The sequence below is a fragment of the Archocentrus centrarchus genome, unplaced genomic scaffold (assembly GCF_007364275.1).
Source record: "Archocentrus centrarchus isolate MPI-CPG fArcCen1 unplaced genomic scaffold, fArcCen1 scaffold_172_ctg1, whole genome shotgun sequence".
In the NCBI taxonomy this organism is placed as follows: Eukaryota; Metazoa; Chordata; class Actinopteri; order Cichliformes; family Cichlidae; genus Archocentrus; species Archocentrus centrarchus.
In genome coordinates, this window is record NW_022060217.1 from 4607 (window position 1) to 29085 (window position 24479).

The 24479-nt window shown below is 40.1% G+C and overlaps 1 protein-coding gene across 1 annotated transcript; it reads right to left on the reverse strand.

The window, feature by feature from the left end:
- LOC115775528 (paired amphipathic helix protein Sin3b-like) lies at positions 1–22350 on the reverse strand. Its single transcript, XM_030723037.1, is given in 26 exon segments — positions 1–1074; positions 1240–1438; positions 2041–2135; positions 2233–2325; positions 6069–6242; positions 6335–6504; positions 7261–7488; positions 7491–7744; positions 7746–7802; positions 7804–7858; positions 7861–8116; positions 9064–9247; positions 9686–9929; positions 10124–10235; positions 13837–14050; positions 14256–14374; positions 14541–14630; positions 17502–17613; positions 17615–17628; positions 18347–18502; positions 18652–18864; positions 18866–19015; positions 20159–20229; positions 20232–20311; positions 20954–21059; positions 22230–22350. Coding segments are annotated over 26 exon segments (3795 nt in total). The 5' UTR covers positions 22342–22350; the 3' UTR covers positions 1–837.
- Between the last annotated feature and the right edge of the window lie 2129 nt (positions 22351–24479).

The following is a 24479-nucleotide window of genomic DNA, read 5'->3' on the forward strand; positions in this document are numbered from 1 at the left end:
GTGATAACTTGCTTAGCTACAACACAAAAAAGGGGGAAAATACAAAAAAAACAAACAAAAAAAATGAACGACAAACATCAAGAGTTGGCTGACAGCAAACACTGTAAAGAACCACATGATCTTTAGATGTATTGATCAACCTGTGTAGATGCATATATAAAAATACAGGACCCCTGTTGTGTATATGTATATATGCACATACTGTAAAAACGCAGTTACTATAGTTGTAGAGCCTGCAGTGGGCCTACAATCAGACAAAATGAAGAGAGCAGGATACACATACATACACACGTTTACCATAATCTCTCCATATAAACACACATAAACCAACCAACCAACAGGCAGAAGGCTCTCTGGCTTTAGAGGCTAAAAACTACACTTGACTTAAAAAAAGAAAGGGGGGGAAAAAAAACAAAAAACAGACATTCACATTTCTCAAACAAATTCCAAGATCTCATGACTTCTCACCTGATCGGCTGATTCTGTCCATCAGTCTTAATAACTTTACTGCCACCACAGAAGCTTGAGTGATGAAGACGCTGAGGATGATGACTCCATTTGTCCCGTTGTGTTCCACAATCAGGGCCGAGTTCACTCTTATTGATTACTTCACTGTCTGTTGGCCCTTGTCCCCACATCATCGCTCCTCTCACTCACTGACTCACTGCATTTCTGCCAGTTTCTTCATCCATGAGTCAGAGTGAATGAGTGAGCATGTTGTGGACGAAAGTGGAGAGATGCGACTGCAGCTGTTTATGTCTGTGTTTAGTGTACGTATGTCCTTTGCGTTCATGCATTTACCTGTGTGTGTGTTACTGTCCATCTCTGTGCAGGCCTCTACGGTGAGGAAGGGGCTTTGCTACTGCTGTAATGAACCTGGTATCTGTTGACATTCTGACCCTTCACTTCGGTCGACAGGCAGGTAGTCTTGCAGGGGATGAGATCTTCCTCATCTTCGCCCATTAGCCAGTTCTGTACGGAGCGTTCAGCCGAGGCTGTGACGTGATTGGTCAGCCAGCTCTGGTGCCACTTGTCAAAGCGTTCATGCTGGTTTGCTGCCACTCTGTGCTGCGACTGCGGAGGAAGAAAACAAACTGTCAGACCCATCACTAAGACTCAAAACCGGAATTAACAAGCAGAAAACTAGCAGGGTTGGATTTTCTTGACAGATTCACCAGAACACTGATGAGACCCACATGGAAGATGATGTCTAAAATGAAACCACAGAAGCCGACCTACCTTCCTGGCCTTGACCAGGGCCCCTCTGCGATACATGTAGTCCTCAGAGTTCATGACAAACACCATCTTGTGAGTGTTGAGTTTAAATCGACAGTCGAGACTGCCGGCGTTCTCCACGCCCAGCTGGCGGTGCCACTCTCTCCTGCAACGCATCGCCTCCACCTGTCGCACCTGCCAACGGCGGAAACGGCGCAGGTTCCTGGAAAAATCAGGACAATGTCTGGATTACAAAAATTTGCACTGAATGACATCTGTTATTCCCTGCTGATCTTTACAAATGTTATCTGAGATGACAGCAGATGTGTCATCAGATAACTGTGAGAACAAACGCTCCTAGAACGTTAGTAACTGAAGCACAACTAACCAAACAAAACATGAGCTAGGTCCCCATTTATTAGTATGGGGGTAAAAGCTTGTTTTTTGACGATGTCTTATGTTATGCAGCTAAACTTTTTTTTTTTTTGTTCCCCCCCCCCCCCCCCCCCCCCCCTAAATCAGGTTACCAATATACACTAGTGTAGTCAAATTTACTTGACTATCATTTGAAGTTTGTAAACAAATTCTGTCATGTCTAATACACAGAACTGTGTGCAAAGTTGGAGTGCATCACGTCAGCACCAAGTTTATTAAAAAAATAAAGACGTAATGCTGAGGGTGTGCAGGAATTCAGATGTACTTTTTGTTTTTCTTTATCAATGTAATGAAATCCTTGACCAGGTAAACGGTCACAACTTTATTCCGCTTATTCTGCTTTATACATTCAAAAGTGGCTGCAGTGCATGTCACGTTTAACTGTCATACCTGGGCAGAAATACAGGTTTGAAGAAGTAACCCTCTGCTTGAGAGCACAGGCTGGACTCTGTTCCTACAAACTGCTCCATGTAGCTCGACAGGCACTGACAGGAGAGAGCAAGTTCCAATAAGTTGGATTATTTATTTTAAGGTTTTGGTGTGGAAACAAGTTTAGAAATTAATAACTAAATAAGTGTTTACCTGAACATCTAGTGGATCATCAGCCTGGGCCTCCTCAGTGTCCAGCAGCTCGATGGTCATCGTCACTTGACCCTTGTTTTGGATAAACATCACCTGATGAAGAAAATAAATAAGACCATGTGAACTGTCTCACTACAACTGAATAAAAAAAATTGATGCAAACGTGTAGTGTGCAACAGATTCCCCAGTGCAATAGCATATAATATAACCATGTGACAAAGGCCTGTGCTGTGTTCCATTAAACAGTTACTATACTGTTAAAGGCTAAAGGGACCCATGTGGTTGTGCAGAGCTTGGCAGGCCATTTGGTAGCTCTGGACTGTCACTAGAGGGCAGTATCAAAAAAACGTGGAACAACTGGTCTGTGAGACACCATTGTTTTTTAATCTGATTATTTTTCACACTTCTCCTTTGAAATGAGCTGTAGCTCATTTCCAAGTAATCAATCTATCGTACCTATACATAGCATGATAATCAGGCTACACACTGTTTTTTGAATTGTTTTCACACCCCAAAATCCTGCACAAATGGACAGAAACGTATCGCCGTGAATTCCACTTAAATCCAAAGTTGGACAGAGATCGATACCAAACGTCTGAAGAGAAAAAAATTATACAGTATTTAAATATTTAAAGTAAAAGTAGCTCTTTATATTTACCCAACCAAAGAGAGGCCGAGAGGGAGAAGTGGGTTTGTGATGTGAAGTGTTCACACATAGTTCCCAGTAGGACTGTGCTACATCGGTCCATGATAATACTGATTTGCACTTTTATGTGATTTTAAAAAAAAGTGCACTATTGAAATATCACTTACAGCAACCCATGTGTATACATTCCCTAGTGCACACAACGCAAACCCAAAAAATGTCTGAAAGCGAGAGCAGCATGTCAGCCTTTAATTTACAATTTAGTACCTAGAAAGGGAGCCATTTCAACAACCTCCAACAAAGCACAAACAACAAACTTGTTTCACTACTTGAGGCAAAAACACACCATGGGGAACCACCAGGACACGACAGCACGTAAGGAGAAGATACTAGCAGCTGGTGATGTGTGACCCAAATGTAAACAAATGACTCAACGGAGAATCGCTGGAGCACTTGCTAGCTGCACTCATATTACAGGAAGAGCAAACGATGGATGGAAAGGACTGACACGGTTATATGGTGGGAAAGAAAGGCTTTAACCAAGTGGTTAAAAAGTTCAACCCAAGACAACATCTCAGGTAGAAAATATTTTTTAATTTCAATGTTATTATGTTGACAATACTGTGCAACAGTTACAAGATTAAAATACTTTAGTCACTGTTAAACTAAAGTGTTAAGCAGTCACGGTTTACTTAAAATTACTTAAAAATTACTTTAAAAAAAACAAACACTACCTAGGCTGCGTTTGTGCTTACATTTTTATACTTACACGCTGTGTCACTACTATTCCACTAAATGCTGCTGTCACCTTGACAGAATCACACTTTGAATTAGGTTGTCTGTCATTACTGACCAGAGGTGGCAAAAGTACTGACATTCTATACTTAAGTAGAAGTACAAATACTTGTGTTAAAAAATACTTTGGTAAAAGTTGAAGTACTGGTTCAACTTCTTTACTTAAGTAAAAGTAATAAAGTACAGGCTCTGAAATGTACTCAAAGTAAGAAAGTAAAAGTAGCTCTTTGGAGAATATTTCTACCTGCTATTTTCTGTAAAGCTAACTGAACCTCATTGTAATAATATAAAATAATACATGAGAACACAAACGTTATTCCAATCTAAATTTTAATCCTAATGAACGCACTCAGCTTGAATCTGTTATGTAGGACACAAACTGTGAAAGGGAATTTAAACACAGCTCTGTTCTCTGTGTCCTCCATAGTAGAGAGTGACTGTGCCTCCACCTAAACACCAACATGAGGATACTCAGGGGTTACAGTGGGATTCAGAAGGTGGAGGAACCCTAAGATCAGCTGTAGTGGCTCTGCATGGGGAAAAGAATCACAACTTTCTATTGTGAACTCCACAATGGTGGTGTTGGTGTGCAGGCTGTGATCAGCTGACCTGTTGCTGCTCTGAGGTTTACTGCTCTGTGTGGATGAACTGAACTCACAAAGATGTAACCCAGTATTTCACAGCTATCTGAGCTGATCTCCATCCCCTACACTGACAGCATACAGGCTGTAGAAATGTTGGATTCAGTGAATGAATCTCATCAGCATCAGCTTTGATTCAAACTCATCTCTGCTGCACTGATGTAACCTGTAACCCTGACCATGAACACAGCCTCTGTGCACCAACACAGAGCTTTACTGTAAATACAGTACAACAAGCTAACCTTTTTATCACACACTACAGTATTTTCATACAATCTTTTAATTACACAAAGTCAGCATACTTCAGTTTGTTTTGCAGTCCTTACCTTTAAATCTAACCTCTCTCCTTCCTCTCCTGTCCTCTTTCTTACATCTTTCTCCATCTCTGCGTGAACTACTCTCTCTCTTTCCTCTCCCTGAAATACAGCAGCTCTTCTTTTAGCTAGCAGACACACTGTGTGACAAACTGCACACACTTTGTGTGTTTGCTGATATTTGTTGAGCATTTAGAAACGTTGCATTTACCTGCCACACGTTACTCCCTTTATGCTCGCTCCTCTTCAGTAGTGCTAGCTTAGCTAGCAGTACTAGCTAAGCTGTTTATAACCCGTGAGTACAACTTACGGACTTGGTCCTGCCCGCTGTAACCCCTGATTATGGCACCATAAATGAGACATTAATTATATGGGTTTGCGTATTTAATCCCTTAGTACCCAATAAGCCCCGGGGATGGAGGATACACCAGTATGATTGTCTCTTATCTGTTATTATTCCTCCGTTTAGGCTCAGATCGTTTTATGTTTGACGGCGCCAGAAATGCAAACTTCTCTCTGACATGTTAAAAAGTAACGAGTCTGTTTGAAAATGTAAGAAGTAGAAAGTACAGATACTTGTGTAAAAATGTAGGGTGTAAAAGTAAAAAGTAGTCAGAAAAATAAATACTCAAGTAAAGTACAGATACCTAAAAGATCTACTTAAGTACTTCCCACCTCTGTTAATGACAGTAGCTCATTGGAAGGAGGATAAAAATGCCAGTTTTTCTTGAAATATCAGTGCTTTCTGGTGTGGTGCCCCTTGGGACCCCTACTGGCCTCATAGAGACAGTGCAAGAATTTGCTGTCTTGGGCTGTTCAGCAAGGTTAGAGCTGTGTGAAGTCCGCACAACAAATCCTGACAGCTAAATCTCACTAAAAAACTATTTGCGTGCCAGAAAAGCGTGTCTATTCTCCTTAATATTGATACTGAAGTATTAACCACCTTTTATCAAAGTTTTGTACAAAAGAAAGGTGCTGGCAATTGCAATAGCTGATTATATTTTTAAGAAAGAATTTGTTCATCATGCTGTGGTACAGCTGGCTGTCATTATGCAAAATAATTTTATGTCCATAATAATGTGGTTAAATCTCAGTGATTAGATGGAACATAAAATTTCAATCAACTGCAGCAAAAGCCTTGAACAGCATCAGAAACATGTAAAGAATGAGTCCTTGGAAAAAAACTCTTACGGTACTTAGAATGGCCCAGTGAGCCGGCTGAAGCTTTTTTCCTACAATCCTGATCACTGTCCATAAAACATTCCTCTACAAAAACATTTTAAGTGATGCACTTTCCTATTATGGGTACATTTAGTGCTCTGGAATTTTTACTGTCCTCTAAAAATCACAGAGCAGTGCTGCAGTGATAATCTGAAATAATTTCACTACTTCAAACAACAGCTGTGTGTCAGGGTCAAATGTTTAATCTGTTGTGCTCACCTTGAAGCAGTTCTCTTCAGCCATGACTCTCTCAGCTTTCCACTGGTAGCTGGTCTCCCAGGCTGCTCTAACACACTGCGAGGACAGATTCCCCCCAGCTGCCCCTCGCTTCCTCTCAGCCAGGTAAAGATCAACCACCTGCAGACACACCTCGTCGCTCACCAGATGCTGCAGCTTTAGTCAAAGAGGTAGGGATTAGAATATGATGGTGCTCACATTAGATAGTGAAGGCATTACAGATTTAAACTGAGTGTAAAACTGCCTACCTGTCGGATGATATTGTGAATGACCTTGTCGATGGTGAAGCCAATATAGGCGTGGATGGTAAACATCTCTCTCAGCGTGTCTTCATACTGTGTGGAGTCCAGGTTGCCATCAAGCAGACTGCGTACCATATCAAGGAAGGCAGGGTAGTACTCCTCTAACTCCACCTCACCTGTGGAAACATAAGGATAGCACTTCTTAGAGCAGCATCTCATAATATACAGTTAAATCATCAGAGTATCTGCAGTGGAGACTCTTTCCCAACCAATAGCAACCAATAGCAGTGATTTACAAAAAGTGGTTGCCTGATATGTGTTTGAGCTGATCTACAGATGAGCTGCAACAAGTCAGTTATCAGCAACTATTTAATAAATCTGTTAAAAGTAACAAATATTTGAAGGTTCCAGTTTCATGAGTTTCGACATGAGAATGAAAGGCTTTTGTCTTATATTACAGTAAATTTAATATTTTGGTCTCAAACCATAGTTGGTTTTTGAAAGCTGGTTAACCTAGAGCTCTAAGAAATACAATAACAGTAACAAACAACAGTATTTTAGAGACGTGCCTTCAACTGCTTGCAAATCCATTCAGGATACCAAAAATAAATCTTTCACCATAAAATTCCATCTGACCTAAACAAAATACAATATTACACTAAGATTATGAACAAAGTCAACATAGCAAACATTAATATTAATTTAATAGTGTGACTGTAACACCAATTTAAAAGCACATTCTGATTCAGAATCATCCTGATGAAGTAAACTGCACATTACAGCTCAGATTTTTGTTCAACAATCTGGAATAAAACAGCCACTTAATGTACACTGAGCTTACCAGTCCACATCACAGCTGACTGACGCCACTCAAAAAGCAAACTTGACTACTCTAAAAGATTTGAACAACTCTAAAAAGAAGCTGGACTTACTGGGCTGTTTGAGGCGGAGCTCCATAGCAAGATCACATGCCTTTTCCCTCCTTCCCTCTGCCATCAGCAGCCTCTCTCTGCTCTGCTCAGCTCGATGCTCCAGCAGCTGCCGTTCCGCTTGTCGGTAAACCCGCAGCAGCCGCGAACACAGAGTCTGGTGCAGCCGCAAAAAGAAATACCAGTTGTTGTTAACAAAGAAGAGGTTGTAGACACCATCCAGCTCCTTCTGTGCTCTGCTTCGGGGTCACGAAGGTCCACCTTCTCCCCAGCTGCACCCGAGCTCGTCTCCATAGGTGTAGACCCCGGGGTCAACGTGGATCCAGCAGGCTGGCTTATGCTACTGGAGGTGGTCGAGGCTTCGTTTTCTGCAGGTTGGGATGGGCTGCAGCGCCTCCTTCTGGACTCACCGTTGAGCTGCTGCTGTGGTTGGGACTGGGTCAGGGACTGTGGATTGCGCAGGTTGGGGTTGAGACTGACAACTGTTGGCTGCTGCTCCTGATGCATTATTACCATTTCCTCCTCCCCCCTGCTGCTGTGGCGGCGGTTCCACCTCCTCCTTTCTCTCCTCCTTCTTCAGGCTCAGCCTCCTCATCAGTCATTCTTCAGTGTCACTGAGCTCACCGCGACGGGAGAAGAACAGGTCAGGGACAAAGTGCTGGATGATGCGCTTGATGTGGTCCTTGTCATCTTTGTGGATGGTTGGCTGTCGTTTAACGTGGTAGATGATGAGTGAGGCAGCATCTTCCAGGATTTGCTTGTCCTCATAAGTAAACACCATGTGAGGTTCACTGGATGAGGCTGAGCCATTACGGCTTTGCTGGCCAACACCACCTTCTTCTGTGCTCTGCTCCTGACGCTGAGACAAAAAGAAGAAAATCAGACAGCAGAAAAATAAACTCCTACAGGCTAAGCAGAAAACATGGAAATCCTTGATACCAAGAGGTTTCATTGACCTCAGAGAAATTCATATCCCTATACAAAAAGCAATACACAAACTACCTGCACTCAAGGTCCTTTACTTGGTTGCTCTGGAACATCAGGAGCCATGGTAGCGCAAAACCATTAAGGGGAACAATATAAATCCATGTTCTTATTACAGATGCTACTAGAGTAGCTTTGCATGACTCACAATTCAAAATAATCCTTATTTATCTCTGTGCAGCCCCTCAGTTCATCCCATTGGAAAAACAGTTTTAACTCCTCTCCTTTTAAAGGCCACCGTCCCTATAAGGCAGCTGTCTTCTGATCGGCTGTCCATTGTAAACAAAAAGCTGGAACAGTAGGTAGTGTGGCTGGTGGTCAGAGCTTTTGTGCAGGGATAACAATATTAAGTATACCCCCCTGTGTTTGGAGAACCTGCGCTTTTGGCTTGTAGGGACTACCCTCACATATGCAGACCTAAACATCTGTCATGTTTAATGAGATCATCTGCCAATTAAACTTACAGAAAATGACAAAAACACAATAGGTCCACTTTAGTAATGTCAACATGGATGAGAAAATCCTAAAGCAGCTCAGAATCATCGGAAGTTTAGCCAAGTTAAAAACAAACAGCCTCAGTGAGCTGATGGCTGTTGTGTAACTCTCCCGTTTCCTAATTATAGGCAAAAGAATGAGCTCTTGTATTTTTTTGAAAATATTCAGGTTACACTATAATAAACCCTTTTATACCATCTCATTGAATCTGACTTTTATCGTGAGTCTCCAAAAGAACCTCAACAATTATGCAGGACTGCTGTATAAGGCTTCACACCTTGTTATCTTTTCATCATCATGTAAGGTCGCAGATAGAGGAGTGTTTACCTCATCATAGATGCTTTCAATCTCATTAAGAAGACTTTTTGACCGCAGGGCCTTCATGTCATTCTGCTTGAAGTTGACCCCTTGGTGGTCAAGGGACTTCAGGTAGGCCTTCTCATACTGCTCCCGCCAAATCTTATTGAAACCCTGCTGGGCCTCTCGCCACTCTTCCTCCTTAGCTTTCAACCTGGAGAGGAAAGAAAAGCTTTTAAATTGATGCCTTAAAATAAATAAACAAACACCCATGTACTGTAATATATTTTGTCACCCCAGTGCAATTTTTTCACGTTTGATTGGAAGGAAAAAGTCAGTTATTCAGAAAGAACTATTTATGTAGCAGGATGCACAAGGACCTCCCTGTTGATAAAAGGATCTTACTCATGCTGTCAGCAATTGAATATTCCCATCATACTGTCACTTGCTTAAGCCTCTCAGCTGGTCTTGTAAACAGAGGCATAATCAACAATTTCTTTCTATAGTCAGAATGACATAAACATAAGATATGTCAGTTTAACATAATGCTAATTCATGTGCATAAGGAAGAATATTGTAGGCTATAATGCTTAAAGTGTCTGCACATTTCAGATGTTGCTGGGGAATTCTGTGATAAAAAGATTGTTCTGACCTCTTCAGCACCACAGGCACAGCAGTAGCAGGACTCCTCTTCAGTCCCTCGATGATCTCAGGGGCTTTGTCGCCATAGATACGATACACAGCACGACGCTGGATGACCTCAGAGGTGCCGCCCAGGCAGTCATCTAATCTGAATCGGTCCTGGTCCTCTGGTGAGAGGCGAGACAGCTTCTTCTGGACACTCTCTAGCACTCTGATGGTGGCCAAGTTTGTCTCCAGAACAACATCCAGCTAAAGGGTGTTACAGACAGCTTTTAGAGGGCATCAACTACAGCTTAGTGCCATGTGATATACGTGTTTAAGCGCAAAATATCCTCCTTTTAAAAAGCAGGGTCACAAAATAAAACTTATTTAAAAAAGTGGAAACAGATTCCCTATTAGGATAACTATTGATCCAAGAGGGAAATTCATAGAAGACGCAAATACCTCAAATCTTCGTCCTCACAGCGATGCAGCTGCTCCTCATAAGGAGTCTTCTTAGAGCTAACAAAGGTCGAATCTTCTGACCAGGAGGGGAAAGACACCCAGGTGTCATTCAATACCTGTGCACATACAGATAAAGACGTATCAGTAAACTGTCAGGAACCAAAGATGTCACAACAACACACTTTTTTTTTTTTTTTTTTTTTTTATAAATGGTAACACTTTAAAGAGGACCATTTATGCTCATTTACACCTTGATATTTTTACTCTGGACTCCAGAAAGTTTGAATTAAGTTACAATAACATTGCTTTATCGTTTGTCTCAAACAATCTGTTGTAGTGCCTCTCCCTTTATAAGACAATTTTTTTCTGATTGGCTGCCCCTCACAAAATATTTGAAAAGCAGGTGCGTGAGGCTACAGTGCTGACAGCATGCCTCATAGAGAGAACATTTTAAGGATATGCTTACTTTATGAAATCAAACAGAGCCAAAAGTAAGGAAAGAAATACTGCTAGCTGCCAGTGCTACCCCTCAGCCTCCTGGCAGCATAAAGTTTAGGTGGCACAAATCCCCTGGAAGTACAACTTCTAGAACACATAATTACCAGGTCTCACTAGATCTTAATGGGGTGCACATGAGCCTGAGTGACTTGATTCACCATGTCAATTCAAGCTAAGTAAGAACCAGGAATAAGAAATGCTAAAATTATAATATAAACCACTGAGAATCATATCACTTTCTGTTATTGGCATTTTTATGGCAAGAACTAAGTCATCCAAGATTTTTAGTAGATCTATGGTACATCTATAGCATCAATTTGAAAGTCCTAGGTGACATTGTTCACAAGTTATCACATTCATTTTCAGAAAACTTGACCTCTGACCTTGAGGTCAAGGTTGCCAAGATTCAAACTTGTCCAAGATTTAGTAGATGTCAGTTTGAACACCCTAGGGCCCACGGTTCTCAGCTTAGCACGTTCACAAAGTTGAAAAATTGGCCTCCCGCCCAAATGGTGGGGTGACAAGCTTTTGGCTCACAGTGGTTACTTGTACATATGTTGACCTCATTACATGAAACTTTAATATAAGCAAAGGAAAAACCTCTTTATGCTAGTCACTTATTTTTCACTTTTTTTTTTTTTTTTTTTTTTTTTTACTTATTTTATCTTTCTCCTTATAAAGTACTTGCCTTATTCTGCATAACCATAATCTACAACCAACTACTAGGCCATTAATTAGGATTTTTTTCTTCAATATGTTCTAATGACTGCTAAGTAAGAGCAAGAAAACTGCTGAAATACAATCCTAATATGTCAGAGCCAGTGTTGGCATCACACCATGCATAATACTGAGCTAACACGTTGTTAATGGTGGATATGTGTACACTTAACTTAATGGGTAACCTTTTGCTTTAGTTCAACATTTTCACAAGTGAGTTCCTGTTTTTTTGTACTTTGCACTGAGACAGAAACACATGCACGAGCAATACACTTTCCTCCTGTGGTTTCCCACCACTTCACTAAAATACAGGTGGCAATAACGTGAAAAAAATGTGAGAAGACTGGCTCGCAGCTTCATTCACACCCACTACAGCAATGATAGCTCTAGAGCACACAATATTTGTCATATCTCCAAAATGTTACATAGATGTTGCATAAAGTGACATATAGTGCATGAGGTCACAACCTTCTATACCACTCTGGTCTTATAGCCACACTGGTGTAGGTGAGGTAGGGTTTGAAAAGGGAATTAAGTACACAGTGTCATTTCCTCTTTGGTCCTGATCAGGGATTGACAATTTATCTCAATTAAGTTGGAAACCTTGAAAACCAACATTTGTTATGACAACCTTGCCTGCACTCTTAGTCAAGCTTTCTTGTGATTTCTTTAAGTAGTCTCCAGGACATTCAAAGCTCTTATTTGGATGTTGGCTGCCTTTTGTTCTGTTCTCTAGGTAGTTTTCATTTTTTTTTTTTTTTTAGGCCTGCTACTTCTTCTTTGTCCTCCACTTGTCCAGTTTTCCTCAAATTTTTTAAGGACACACTGCACACCATTCCAAGATATGCCAAGCTTCCAGCTAATAGTTTTTTGAGAGTCACCCTGTTGTTGCAAAAATACAGTTTTATGCCTGTCAAACTATGTTATCATTGGCATTTTTCATAGATTCAACTAAAGAAATGGGAACAAATGTGCTCTTGCAACATGCTTCTAGTAACAAAGTGTCTAAAGATACAACAATTGGTTCTTTTCCAAGTTGTCTTAATTGTAAATGCTGGGTCATCTCTTGAGTTAAGTGCCTTTTTATGCTTGAATCATTCACAGGTCACTTAAGTGGTTCGAAAAAAACAAACAAAAACAAACCAACCATTCTTCTGAAATGGTCTTGTACAAGGACTGGACTGGAAATGAATTAAAAAGGCAGCCAAAGAAAAACTTTGAAAGAATTTCAGAGAGCCTGGAGAACTATTGCTCAAGACCACTTTAAAAAGATGACAAGAAAGTCTGGCTCCTTGGAAGCAAAATAAAGACATGAGGGGTGCTGCAAGACTTTTGCACAGTACTGTACCTCAGGGGAAAAACTCCTACAAACAGCCTGAAGCATAAAATTAAAAAACACCGCCTGTTACCGTTGTATTGTTTATCTTCATTACTGACGAGCCTCATTAATCTGCTCTGTCACATCACATCCTAACCATGTTAAAGTCATTAACATAAAGTTAAGCGAGTAAGTATTTTACTAGAAAACCTGTACTTTTGAATATTTAATATAAATTGCTAAGTAAAATTAATGAGAGAAAGTCTACACTCATGAAGATGATGTATGATTTTATAAAGGCCTGCATGTTTGCCTCAAGTAGCTAAAAGCATGCAAGCTACCTTATGGCCTCTGATGTTTATCGATCAGTGTTGATGAAATAAATGTGGGGAAGGAAGAAAAAAAAAAAAAAAAACCTTGACAGCTAGATTCTGCCTTGTGTGCATAAGCGTGTACAAACATACACAGCAGTTTTTTTTCATAAAGGAAGAGCTTTGAGACATCCTCTTATTTGGCAGCCTGAAGGTGTGAGACAGAAACTAAAGTTGTCTTGCTTATGTCCCCCTTATGTTACTACAGTTTAAGGAGTCCTCAAAAACAATTAGATATTTAGGTGAGATGGGCAATTCACAAAGACACAATAAAAGGCATGCACTAGTAACACAATCATACTCTTCTGCATGTCTAGCATTAATTTGTATGCATGCAGTTCAAGCTTGTGACATGCTGAAAAAATGATGTGTGACGCAATCTGGCAAACAGGGGTCACAGGGGTTAATTCTTAGGCACCAGCGTGTATGATTGGCTACCTGTGATGTCATCATTACTTTGGATACCTAATATATTTCATATGCAAAGTCATTTTAATGATGGCATCATTGGTATAATAATGGCACTCAAAACATGTAAGCAATCTCTCCCTTGTTGTGAAAATCATCCCGTGAAGCTGGAAATGACCCACAATACACTACCGATTCATAGTTAGTTGCCTAAGAATTAGCCCCTGCAACTTCTGATTCCTTTTGCCAGATGGGGTCACATATGTAAATTCAGATATGAAGTCAACCTGTTAAGATGCTGTCAAATTAATAGAAAGGAGTGCATGTCTGAAAAGGGCAAAAATGCATGCAAAAGCAATTAAATTATATTGTGATCTCTGTTTGATAACATGTAAGTGGATATACCTCCTTGCATAAGGCAGTGCGCCCACTGCATTTAGGCTGCTGGTAGGTCTTGGGCAGTGCTCTATAGCTGGACCCCAGGCGCTTGCAGGAGGCATAATCCACCTCCCTGCCCCCTCCTCCCTCCATGTAACGATCTGACAGCCCTGATACAGCATGAGAGAGCTCTTTGTCCCCGAGAAATGACTTGAACTGTGTGTATAGTTCAGGAAACTTCCTGGAAGCAGATGGGCAAAATTATTAATCACAGATAAATTCAAGTACGCCACCATTTAGAGGTAACTTTAATATTTCTTAAGGTGGCCTGAATGTCCTATCTCACAAGGAAGGGCTCAGGGACTGCTGCAGCTACTATATTAAATCAATTTCCACATTTGTTTTTCTCATTTTAGCCATCTCAAAAAATCTTTGCATTCACTCACCCCAAGAAAGGAGTGACAAGCTGTAGCAGTTCAGCTCCTGAAACAACTTCCTGGTTGAACAAGGCGATGCAGCGCAGGAAGTTCTCATATACTTCCTGGCTTTTAAACAGGCGACGAACCTAAATGACAAGTGGATTGACAAGAAAATCAGACCCATCACTTTAAAAAAAAAAATGTAAAGACAACAACAGAGGATGTAAGGAAAATAAAAGGAGATTAATAGTCTAGAACAAACAGGAAAAAAATAAATATCAACATTACTTGCCCTGAAGACTGATCCCTCACCTTATCAAAGAAGGAAAATTCTCTTAAGACTCCATGTTTGCCAACCGAAGCAAAAGACTGATCTTTGGTACAAGAATACTTCATTTTTTTCTAAATACAAAAAGAAAGAAAAAAAGAAATGAACATTACAAACTTTAGTTATCAACGTGATTATAGTTACTTTTGGAAAAATACAAAAGACTGAACAAGGAGATATTACACACACCACACACACACACACACACACACTTGATTTGATGCTGATTAAAAAAAAAAAAAAAATGCCTTTCATTTTTTTTTTTTTAGCAGTATACTCGCCCTACAGGTGGTCTTTGTTTATCCTTCAAGCTCAGGTCCTCTACCAGAGGCCTGGAAGCTTGAGGGTCCTGTGCAGTATCTTAGCTGTCCCTAAGACTCTCTGCTCTCCTAGAGAAAGATCTTGGATGTCATTCCTGGGATCTGCTGGAGCCAGTCTCCCAGTCTGGGGATCACTGCCCTGAGGATTCCGATTATCATGGGCATCGCCGTTACCTGCACCTTCCACATCCTCTCTAGCTCTGCTTTCAGCCCTTGATATTTTTTGGGCTGCTCATGTTCCTTCTTCCTGATGTTGCCATCACTCAGCATTGTTACATCTATCACTATGGCCATCTTCCTCTGCTTGTCCACCACTATGTCTGGTTGATTATGTCACAGAATCTTAGCTCGGTCATTCTCAACCACCATTGGGTGCATATCCCATTTTGACCTCAGGACTTCCAAGCCATACTCGGCAAAAATGTTCATGTATACTATGCCAGCCATATGGTTATGGCGTTCCATGTATTAGATTAAGATTAAATTCAACTCATTGTCAGTGTGCGCACAAGGCACACAACAAAATGATCATTCCAGATCACTCATCCAGAGACGAGCATCTGCGGTCATGCAGCCAGAGACCGACGCTACCGTTAGGCAATGTGGTTTAAGTGTCTTGCCCAAGGACACAAAGCAGCACAGGGACAGGGGCTCGAACCTGCAACCTTCCGGCTGCAAGGCTAGCGCCACTGCCACTGCCCTATCTGCTAGCATCTTGCACCCTGTTATGTCTTGGATTGTCTCAGGAGCATCTCTGTTTCTGCATCTGACTACCTTCCCTTTCTGACTACACTTCTCCAGTCCAAATGACATTCCGATGTTGTTGCTCTAGATCACTGTAGATTCACTGGATCAGTGAATTGATGTCTCGTTCACTCCTGGCATATAGCCTGATGTCATCCACATAGAGAAGGTGGCTGATTCTGTAGTCGGTATCTGTAGCCAGTCCTGTTAATGATTTGGATTGGATTGATTTGGCTATGTGCCTATTCATCTTAACTGCTATGATGCCTGACAGGAGCTTCCATGTTGTGCTGAGGGAGGTTATTGTCTAGTACAGGGGTGGGCAACTCCAGGCCTCGAGGGCCGGTGTCCTGCATGTTTTTAGGTGTGTTCCTGAGCCAACACACCTGAATCACATATAGAAGTCATTAGCAGGACTCTGGAGAACTTGACTGCATACTGAGGAGGTAATTCAGCCATTTGATTCAGGTGTGTTGGATCAGGGACACATCTAAAACCTGCAGGACCCTGGCCCTCGAGGCCTGGAATTGCCCACCCCTGGTCTAGTAGCTGAATGGGACCAGTCCCTTTTGGGGATCTTGGGGATCAGTACAGTTCAGCCTTCGGTTAGCCATTCTGGGTGCATCTCATCCATGAGTGCATATATATTTTATGATGTAACACATTTGCATTTCCTCTAATACCAGTTTTTAATATGTTTAATGCTTTTTCAGTTTTTAATGTCCAAAAAAATATGACAAAAAGTTAATACTGATATTTCTACTTTCTTTGCAGACTGGAGTGTAACAAACATGGGATTTTTTTCCTGCTTTGCAGCCATTTTTCACAATCCACGTTAAATTTATTTATTTTTGAGCATTAATATTTTTAAAATAAAATATAAGCCTGAATCATCTTAAGTATTATTTCGTTATATGAATATTTAGACCATATATTCATGAAGTTCACTTGACTATAATCATTTTTGTTCATGTCAGTATGTTATGTGTGAGGTTGTTAACTTCGTATGAAAAACTAAGTAGTGCCCATATTAGTGCATAAATAGAAATGATACAACATGCAAAATAAATATTACTTATGTACTTTATATATATATATATATATATATATATATATATATATATATATATATATATATATATATATATATATATATATATATATATACATACATACATACATATACACACACACACACACATACTATCTATATACACACTATCTATAGATCCCACACCTATGATATTACTGCATGGATAGGATAAATTATGTTACAGGATTATGGGACAATTTCTGTGCAGCATGTGGCAGTACATTATTTACTGTCCATAAAAGTAAATGACATACATCATAGGGCTTATATGCAACACAACAATATGCATAAATGGCAAACATTTTTATATGTTTTGCTTAGTTATATGTCAGATTTAAAAGTAGATGATTTTAAAAGTTCAAATAAATTTAAATTCAATGAACTTTCATTTATTGGCATGTACTTGTTTTCAATGAAATGTTGGTGTGGCACATGGCCATCTCCTCCATTATCCAAATTGTTGCTGTGTTACTTAACATTTATCTGTACATGGAAAAAAAAGAAATGGCCAAAAGAAAAGAAGGTTACGATGCTAAAATTCAGCCGCTGGTAATTTTAAACCATTCTGTAGTGTCTGTAACAGGACAATAATTCAAGGGTTCCCTTCAAAGCTGAGCATCATTTTTTTTTTTAATCAATCGCAAATACTTCACAAAACCCCATTTCACAAGATGATAAAGTTTAAGGAACGATCCCAAAAACTAGCATCTAACAGACCTAATTTTTTTGCCAATAATGAACAACTTTTAGCTGCTTGACTGTGACTGCCCTTTAAAGAGAGAACCTACCTTGAGCAGTGGGGACATATGCTGAAGAAGTATGGGCCTGGGTCTCTTTTTGTTCTGTTTGGTTATCGTGTCCTCTTCCTCTGTCCTTTTCAGCTGCTCTTTTCCCCAGTCAGGAGCTGCCAGTGAACTACAAAAGAGCAGGCACACGGGAGAAAAAAAAAAACCCTCAGTTTTACTTTTGGGACTTTGGCTACTACTAACATATTCTTAGAAAACTGATCAACAGAAAAACTACATTTTTTCGAAGTTTTAAATTCAAACAGTTCAAAAGCAAAATAAAATATTCTTGGTAAATTTGCTTGAAAAGTGCCCTGAACGGTAAGTATCAAAACACTTAATGAATGTTCTCAATGAATCATTAAGCTCTAAATGTGGTTGAAGTGCAGATTTGACAATGGAAAGTGAAAGTACAAAGGAAAAAAAGCAGGTTTTTTACTGCAGTGACTAATATATGTGAACATTATCAGCCTAACATTTCTCAGCAGTAAATATACAAAATGTCACTGTTGTAAACTCTGTTAAAATAACTGGAAACGGGCTGCCGGTTTGGCTCGGTGGGCGGGCGGGCCATGTGCCCTCTGACTGAAATGCAGCGGCCCAGGTTCAAGTCTGCCCTGTGTGTCCTCCCCTGCTCTCTCTCCCTTCTTCCTGTCTACTCTTCACTGCTAAAATGCCCAATAAAGGCAAAAAAGCCTGAAAAGAAATCTTTAAAAAAAATAAATAACTGGAAAAGGGAAATGTTACTTTCATGCCTGACTGTAGACCGTTTCTGTTCCAACCTTCTACATTTTTTATCTGCTTCTAAAGTGGAACATTATGAATCTCTCTACTGCTGCTTGACTGACCAGTGATCTCTTGGCATCGGGCAAGAATTGTCCAAACTCAGCCAGCAGGTCTTCTTGTCCCTTGAAGAGACTGGCAACTTTAGAAAACACCTCATCTTCTGTCATTCCACTGCTGCCTCGGCTCCCTCGACTCTCCTTCACCTCTAGCTGCTCCTTCTGAAATGTTGTTGGGCGGTGGGTAAGGGAAAAGAAAAAAGAAAAACAATACTCAAGCATTTGCAAAAAAAACAAAAAACAAAACCAAAACAAAAACTACACATTCTATACTATGAATATGCAATGTAATGACTTTATTTCCACAGTACCTGATATGTGTGAAGAATTTCTAGGAAGGCTCTATAGATCTCTGGATGGTCCAGGAAACGGTTTTTAATCTTGTTTACATAGCTGATGGCGCTATCAAATTCTACGGGGCTCGTCTCTGAGGCAGGTGGGGACACAGATGAGGTGGTGGCCGGATTTTGGCTCTCTCTGCTAGTTAAAGGAAGAGAAAGTCTGCTGGGAGGCTCTGGAGGTCCTTGCTGCTGAGGAAGATAGGGGCTCTGATGAGGCCACCTTCACTTCACTGGTCTGGGTAGGTCCAACTTCAGAGTGAGTGGAAGAGGCACTACCCGAGGTCGCAGCAACTGCAGGAGTGGCTGGACTCTTCCCCTGCGAGCCTGGGGATACCTGCACAGAAAAGCAATGGTAGAGTGAAGGTGAGCTGTATGAGGATACATTAAGCAAATGACTTTGTAAGTCATTTGCTTAATGTAAGTAAGTAAGTAAGTAAATATGCCAGTCCAGTTAAAATTATGTTGTAACCAACTTTAATGTGCTCATGTTGCTACAGAAATAAATCACATATTTACTTCCCTCAGTGGGTTTGTATTCAATCTCTCCTATAGCAGTATATAAACTCTATATACACTTTGTAAATGTACACAAAAGAAAGGTAAACAGTAAATGTAGTGCACTAAATGCTAGAAAATGATTTTCAACAGAAAAGGCTTGCCTTAATTTTATATGAAACCTTAAGTTTTAGGGGGAAAAAAATGCCTACTTTATGTCTACTGTTCAGGAAGCAGAGAGATTGAATTTCTATCTAAATGTATGTATTTGTAATCTAAATTCAATATTAAAGGAAAGTTGTTCTGATGCAAATCCCAAACAACACTAACGTTTCACCTCAGGTTGCCCCATTATCATGCCATCCACTACCTCAACAAGATCCTTTCTCACAGAACAGAACGTCACAGCAGTTTAGTTTCTAACTTTTACTTAAAACAATAAATTGTACACAGAAAGTGAAAGGGCTGAAAATGGCCTCTGCATTCATTCTGTGTACTTTCAGGAAAAAATTAAAACACATAAATTGTATACATAAAAATGGATTTAACTCAATCTGAGCTGAGGCAAATTGGTTTTGATTGCCATTATTTGAAATCATTAGAAATCCCTCACTCCAGTTATTTTTGTATCAGACTGAAGACATCATATATATGTATCAATCTAATATGGATTCCTAATCTCTGAAATTCGTTTTACACACAGCTTGGATATGTACAGGAAAAGCAGCACTCCAGCTGTAATTTTACTTAACTACCACACAGACAAATTTGCTCTCTCATTTTGTAGTGAAACCTTCATGAGGCACTGCATTCAGCTGAAGTTCAGTGCAGCAGAAGCACACCTGTTTCCTTCTAAGATGTTCTGTGGTCTTAAACATATAGTACCTTCAGCATACATTACTGTACATTGCCTTGCTGCTGTAAATTTCAGATCTGAATATACTAAGCACTTGTTCTTGTTTTTTAAGAGCGAGTATCTCACCTGTGGAGAGAACGGAGCCTGAAGGAAAGCCATCCCATTTTTGGGAACCTCTATCCGATACCCTGGTGGCAAAAGGCATTGAAGCCCAAGACGAGGTCTGGGTGTCCATGGAACAGTTGTGATACACGGTTTATCACCCCTGGCGTGTCGATGCTATTTAAGAAGACAGGCAGACATTTTAGATGTTTGGTTGACAAAGTAAGATTAACTTCCTCTCAAACATTGCAAAGCAAAATTAGAAACAAATGCTTAATCAGAGCTATACAGCTTAGTTTATTATTTAAAAAAAAAAACACACAATAGACTTACTAATTATAAAATCCTCTTAGTCCACCCTTTAATTTCAAGATAATAATACCTGTTGTATAATTACAGTAGAAACTATCTGCTGTTATATGCACTGATAAGCTCCAGATTGTGTGGTTTAATCCTTGGGTAGTTATGTTTCACAAAGTAATGAAACTCCACACACAAGTCCCACAATCACCATCTAAAGAGTATGTATGAGAATTTATGTCATTAAAATGCATTGCTAAAACACTATTACTTCTGATTTTCACCTTCGCAGAGGTACATCTGCCTGTTGGTCAGCAAGATTACACAAAAACCATCAAGCCAAATTTCATAAAATTTGGTGGAGCATGGGTAAATGAAGATCCCACTGCATTTTTAAGCAGATCTGGATCACTTTCATTAAAACTGCAAGACAGGTAATTTGCTTTGGCAGAGTAATGTGCTTCCTATGTGTTCCTGTAGTTGCTTGTGGGTTTGTTTGCATAAATGCCCACTGGGTACCTCTGTGACTTGAACTCTTTCATGATGTCAAGAAACTTGTTATATATGCCAGGGTCATTCGCAAAACGAATTTTGACTTGGTCCAGATATGACAAGGCATCTTCAACCTAAACAGAGAGAAAGAAAAGAGAGAAAAAAAAACCATCAGTACAGAACAAAGCACAGGCAGTCTCTACTGGATATATGGAACAGCATTTTTCCCAGCATCTAGTTATGTTGGCCATGGTGTATAATTTAACAGGGACACGTATAATTGGGCAATACCTTGTTTACACATCTCAAATGCTACGTTTTGTATTATTAATAAATACATTTATTTGACATTTCTACTATGAAATTTCAGGCAGTCCATAGTACAGATTTGCGCTATATACGAGTGTTACATGAACTAACACGAATACTGATTGCTTTCTTCACTATCAGCCAAAGTGCCACATCAACAAATCCTCTGGTTAGCAGTACAAGCTGTCCAACTAACGTAAATAAATAAATAACTGGGCATACACAAGAGACACCGAGCAGCTTTTGTTCAATACTCCACTGCTTTCTTTCGCTAACCACAGCTAGGCTAGTTTAGGTTGCGACAAAAGAGGGAAAAAATGTCTTCACACAAGCCACTGTGACAAATAGTCCACATCTTAAGAGGGTTGTTGTAGCTAACGTTTAGCCAAGAGCCAGTGCGACTGACGATAATAACTCCACCAACACTTGCAACACCTACCCGCATACAAAGTTATACAATGTTTAGTCACAGTTGGTCCCCGGCCAACAGTGTCGCGTTGACAAAAACAGTACGACATATTAAACATTATGATAACAAAGAAACGTGTAATGAAGCTGCTAATGAACTGAAATAGCCGTTCTCGGCTAGCCGGGCTGACGTCCTCCACTTTGTTCGGGGTGGCTGAAAAAACGAACAGGAGGAACTTCCCACAAACGAGGTCTGAGTTAACGTTTGCTCACAGAAGCACTTATTGATATCACAAATGAGAAAGTACCACCAACTGTGCCACTCCACCGTCACTCGCACATCCACTAACGATGCACAGCTTCTAAATCTAACATTAACATCAACGTTAGGCTGTTTAGCAATGAATTACTTTTAATAGGCCAACGAGCTAACTAACGCTAGCCAGCCGTTCCTTTCACTACTCTCGACGACAGGCGAGAGAAAGAAAAAAAAAAAAAAGAGAGCACCAATCCAATGCAATGATCCGACGAACAAAATGGTTCTGACTCTGAGCACTTTTCCCTTGTCATGTCCGTTGTCTCCTACCCTTCAGCTTCTGGAAGTGCTGCTGCTGCACTTGCTTTTGTGTTATAACGTAAGGCTTGTCTTGAATTTGGTTTATTTGCTTCGCGGTGCTGTGCGCCTGAATCTTCGCCATTATCCCGGCGACAGGAGGCTCGAGAGCCGCTACCCACAACTTAAGATGGAAGCTTCGGCGTTACCTCCAGTTGTTGGCTAGCCGACAAACCTTGCTCTCGGTCGGGAAGCCAGCCTGCCAGCAAGCAACCCTACTCTGCCTAGCTGGACAGTCTGGGCAGAGGCAAAAAGGACGGGAAATCCAGCAGAATGAATGTTGATGACAGACAACCTGCTACTCCTGGCGACTTCGATGAAACATCACCATCGAATTAAACAAGCCCAGACGAGAACTATCGGAAAATAAGCTCAGAGACAATGGTTACCGTTTATCGTATTTAAAATAACTATCGCCTGTCTCTTTAAATTCGGCGGCAGCGGTCTGTCTTGGCGTCCGGAAGCCAGAGTAGGAGTGAAAAAATTAGAAAAAAAGAAAAAAAAAGTGAAAAATTGAACTGCGCAGTCGCAGCGATGGGAGGAGTTGAGTTCACAAGAATCAGATTGCTCCACTCCCCCTTCACTGCTACAAAGGAGCAGCGTTACTCCATGCAGAAGGATGGCTGCACACTCCACAACGGTGCCCACAACTACAAGCTCCACGGTGGACCGAGCGCTGACTGTGAGAAAGATCGATGCAGGGCTATTGATAGACACCTACGGCTCATTCAGAATGGATTCAGCTTGGTTTTCCAATACAGGTGCCAGAGGCAGTTTAAACAACTTCAATGGATGTGTGGAAGCAAAGAAGGAACAAATATTTCGTTTTAAAAGGTTTTATTAGTGACTGATTTACACATGGAGTAATTATAACAATGAAAAACACCGTTTGTGCATTGCATATCTGCAACATTGTGATAATTCTACCTTGAAAGGTGCTGAAAGGTATCTGCCATACTATTAAACTGTGAGGCATCCACTATGAGGATTTTGCAGCTAATTTCCACCTTTGTAACCACTGCTGAAAAGTCAGTCCTCCTTTAGTGACTTCAGGAAGGACGTGCTGGGCTGGTCTATCCCACCTGCATGAACACACAAACCAAAATAATTTAATAACCAGATTATGAGACACTGACAAGGACAAAGCCAGACCAAAAAAAATCAATTAGATATTGACCTATCACAGATGAATTGGATTGTATGTATGAAACCTTTTTTTTTTAAAATTGCCCAAAAAATAATTGCAAGGTATTTAGAAACTGTGTCATCTCATATCTCCAGCAGAGCGTGCTCAGACTCCTTTATTTTCAATATGCTCAGCACTGTTCACCACGTGAAATTTCTGGAAAACTAACAATGACTCCAATATTTCCATTTTCACATAATAATGCATGTAAAATAAAGATCAGCTGATATAGCTAGATAATAGTTTTTATTTCCAAAAAATTCCAGTATTGATTGGGCTCTAAAAGTATCACAGTTTAAAAAAAAAAAAATCTGTGCAGTTAAGGTTTAGGCTAGAGTTTATTTTCAAAGTTTCAGTTCCAAAAATATACAATTAGATGAATGAACCACCATCTGCCATAAAAACTAGAAGATCACCACTGAAAAATTTATTAGTCAAAGACCCAGCTTGATCCATGTCTGGGAAATCTGCTGGATATTCACTCTGGATTAACGAGATGTCAGTCAGCCAATAATAATCTCAATTAACGATCAGGTGTAATTTGTCCATCGCATTATTGAGACCAGTTAAAAATGGCAAGTACACTTACCACTCCGTAATGGGCTCCATAATAGTAAAAAGGCCTCGTCAGACAATCAATGTCAGATAATTAAAGCTGCCCAAATCACTTATTTGGAAAGCAAAACCACATACAAAAAGCGTGCACAAAGGTGCGCACAAAAAAAAAAATCTAAGTATTATGTAGAAGTTAAACCAGGAAGTAGTTCTAATGGATGTTTAAAACATGGTCTTTTAGTGATTACTTGTCACACTCATTTTCACTTATAGATGTTGTTTCGGTTTCAAACCACTGTAAGCTGTGTCACACTTGGTAATTCCCAGATCTCAGCAGCAAAGTTGGGAGCATTTTTATAACACAGCCAGATTATAAAGAATATTCCCATCTTAATTAAAAAAAAATGCAGTATTTGTTTTTTTAAAACAGGTTATCAATTTAAGAATTGTGTCCCACCAGTAGAGATGGCAGTTTTGACTTG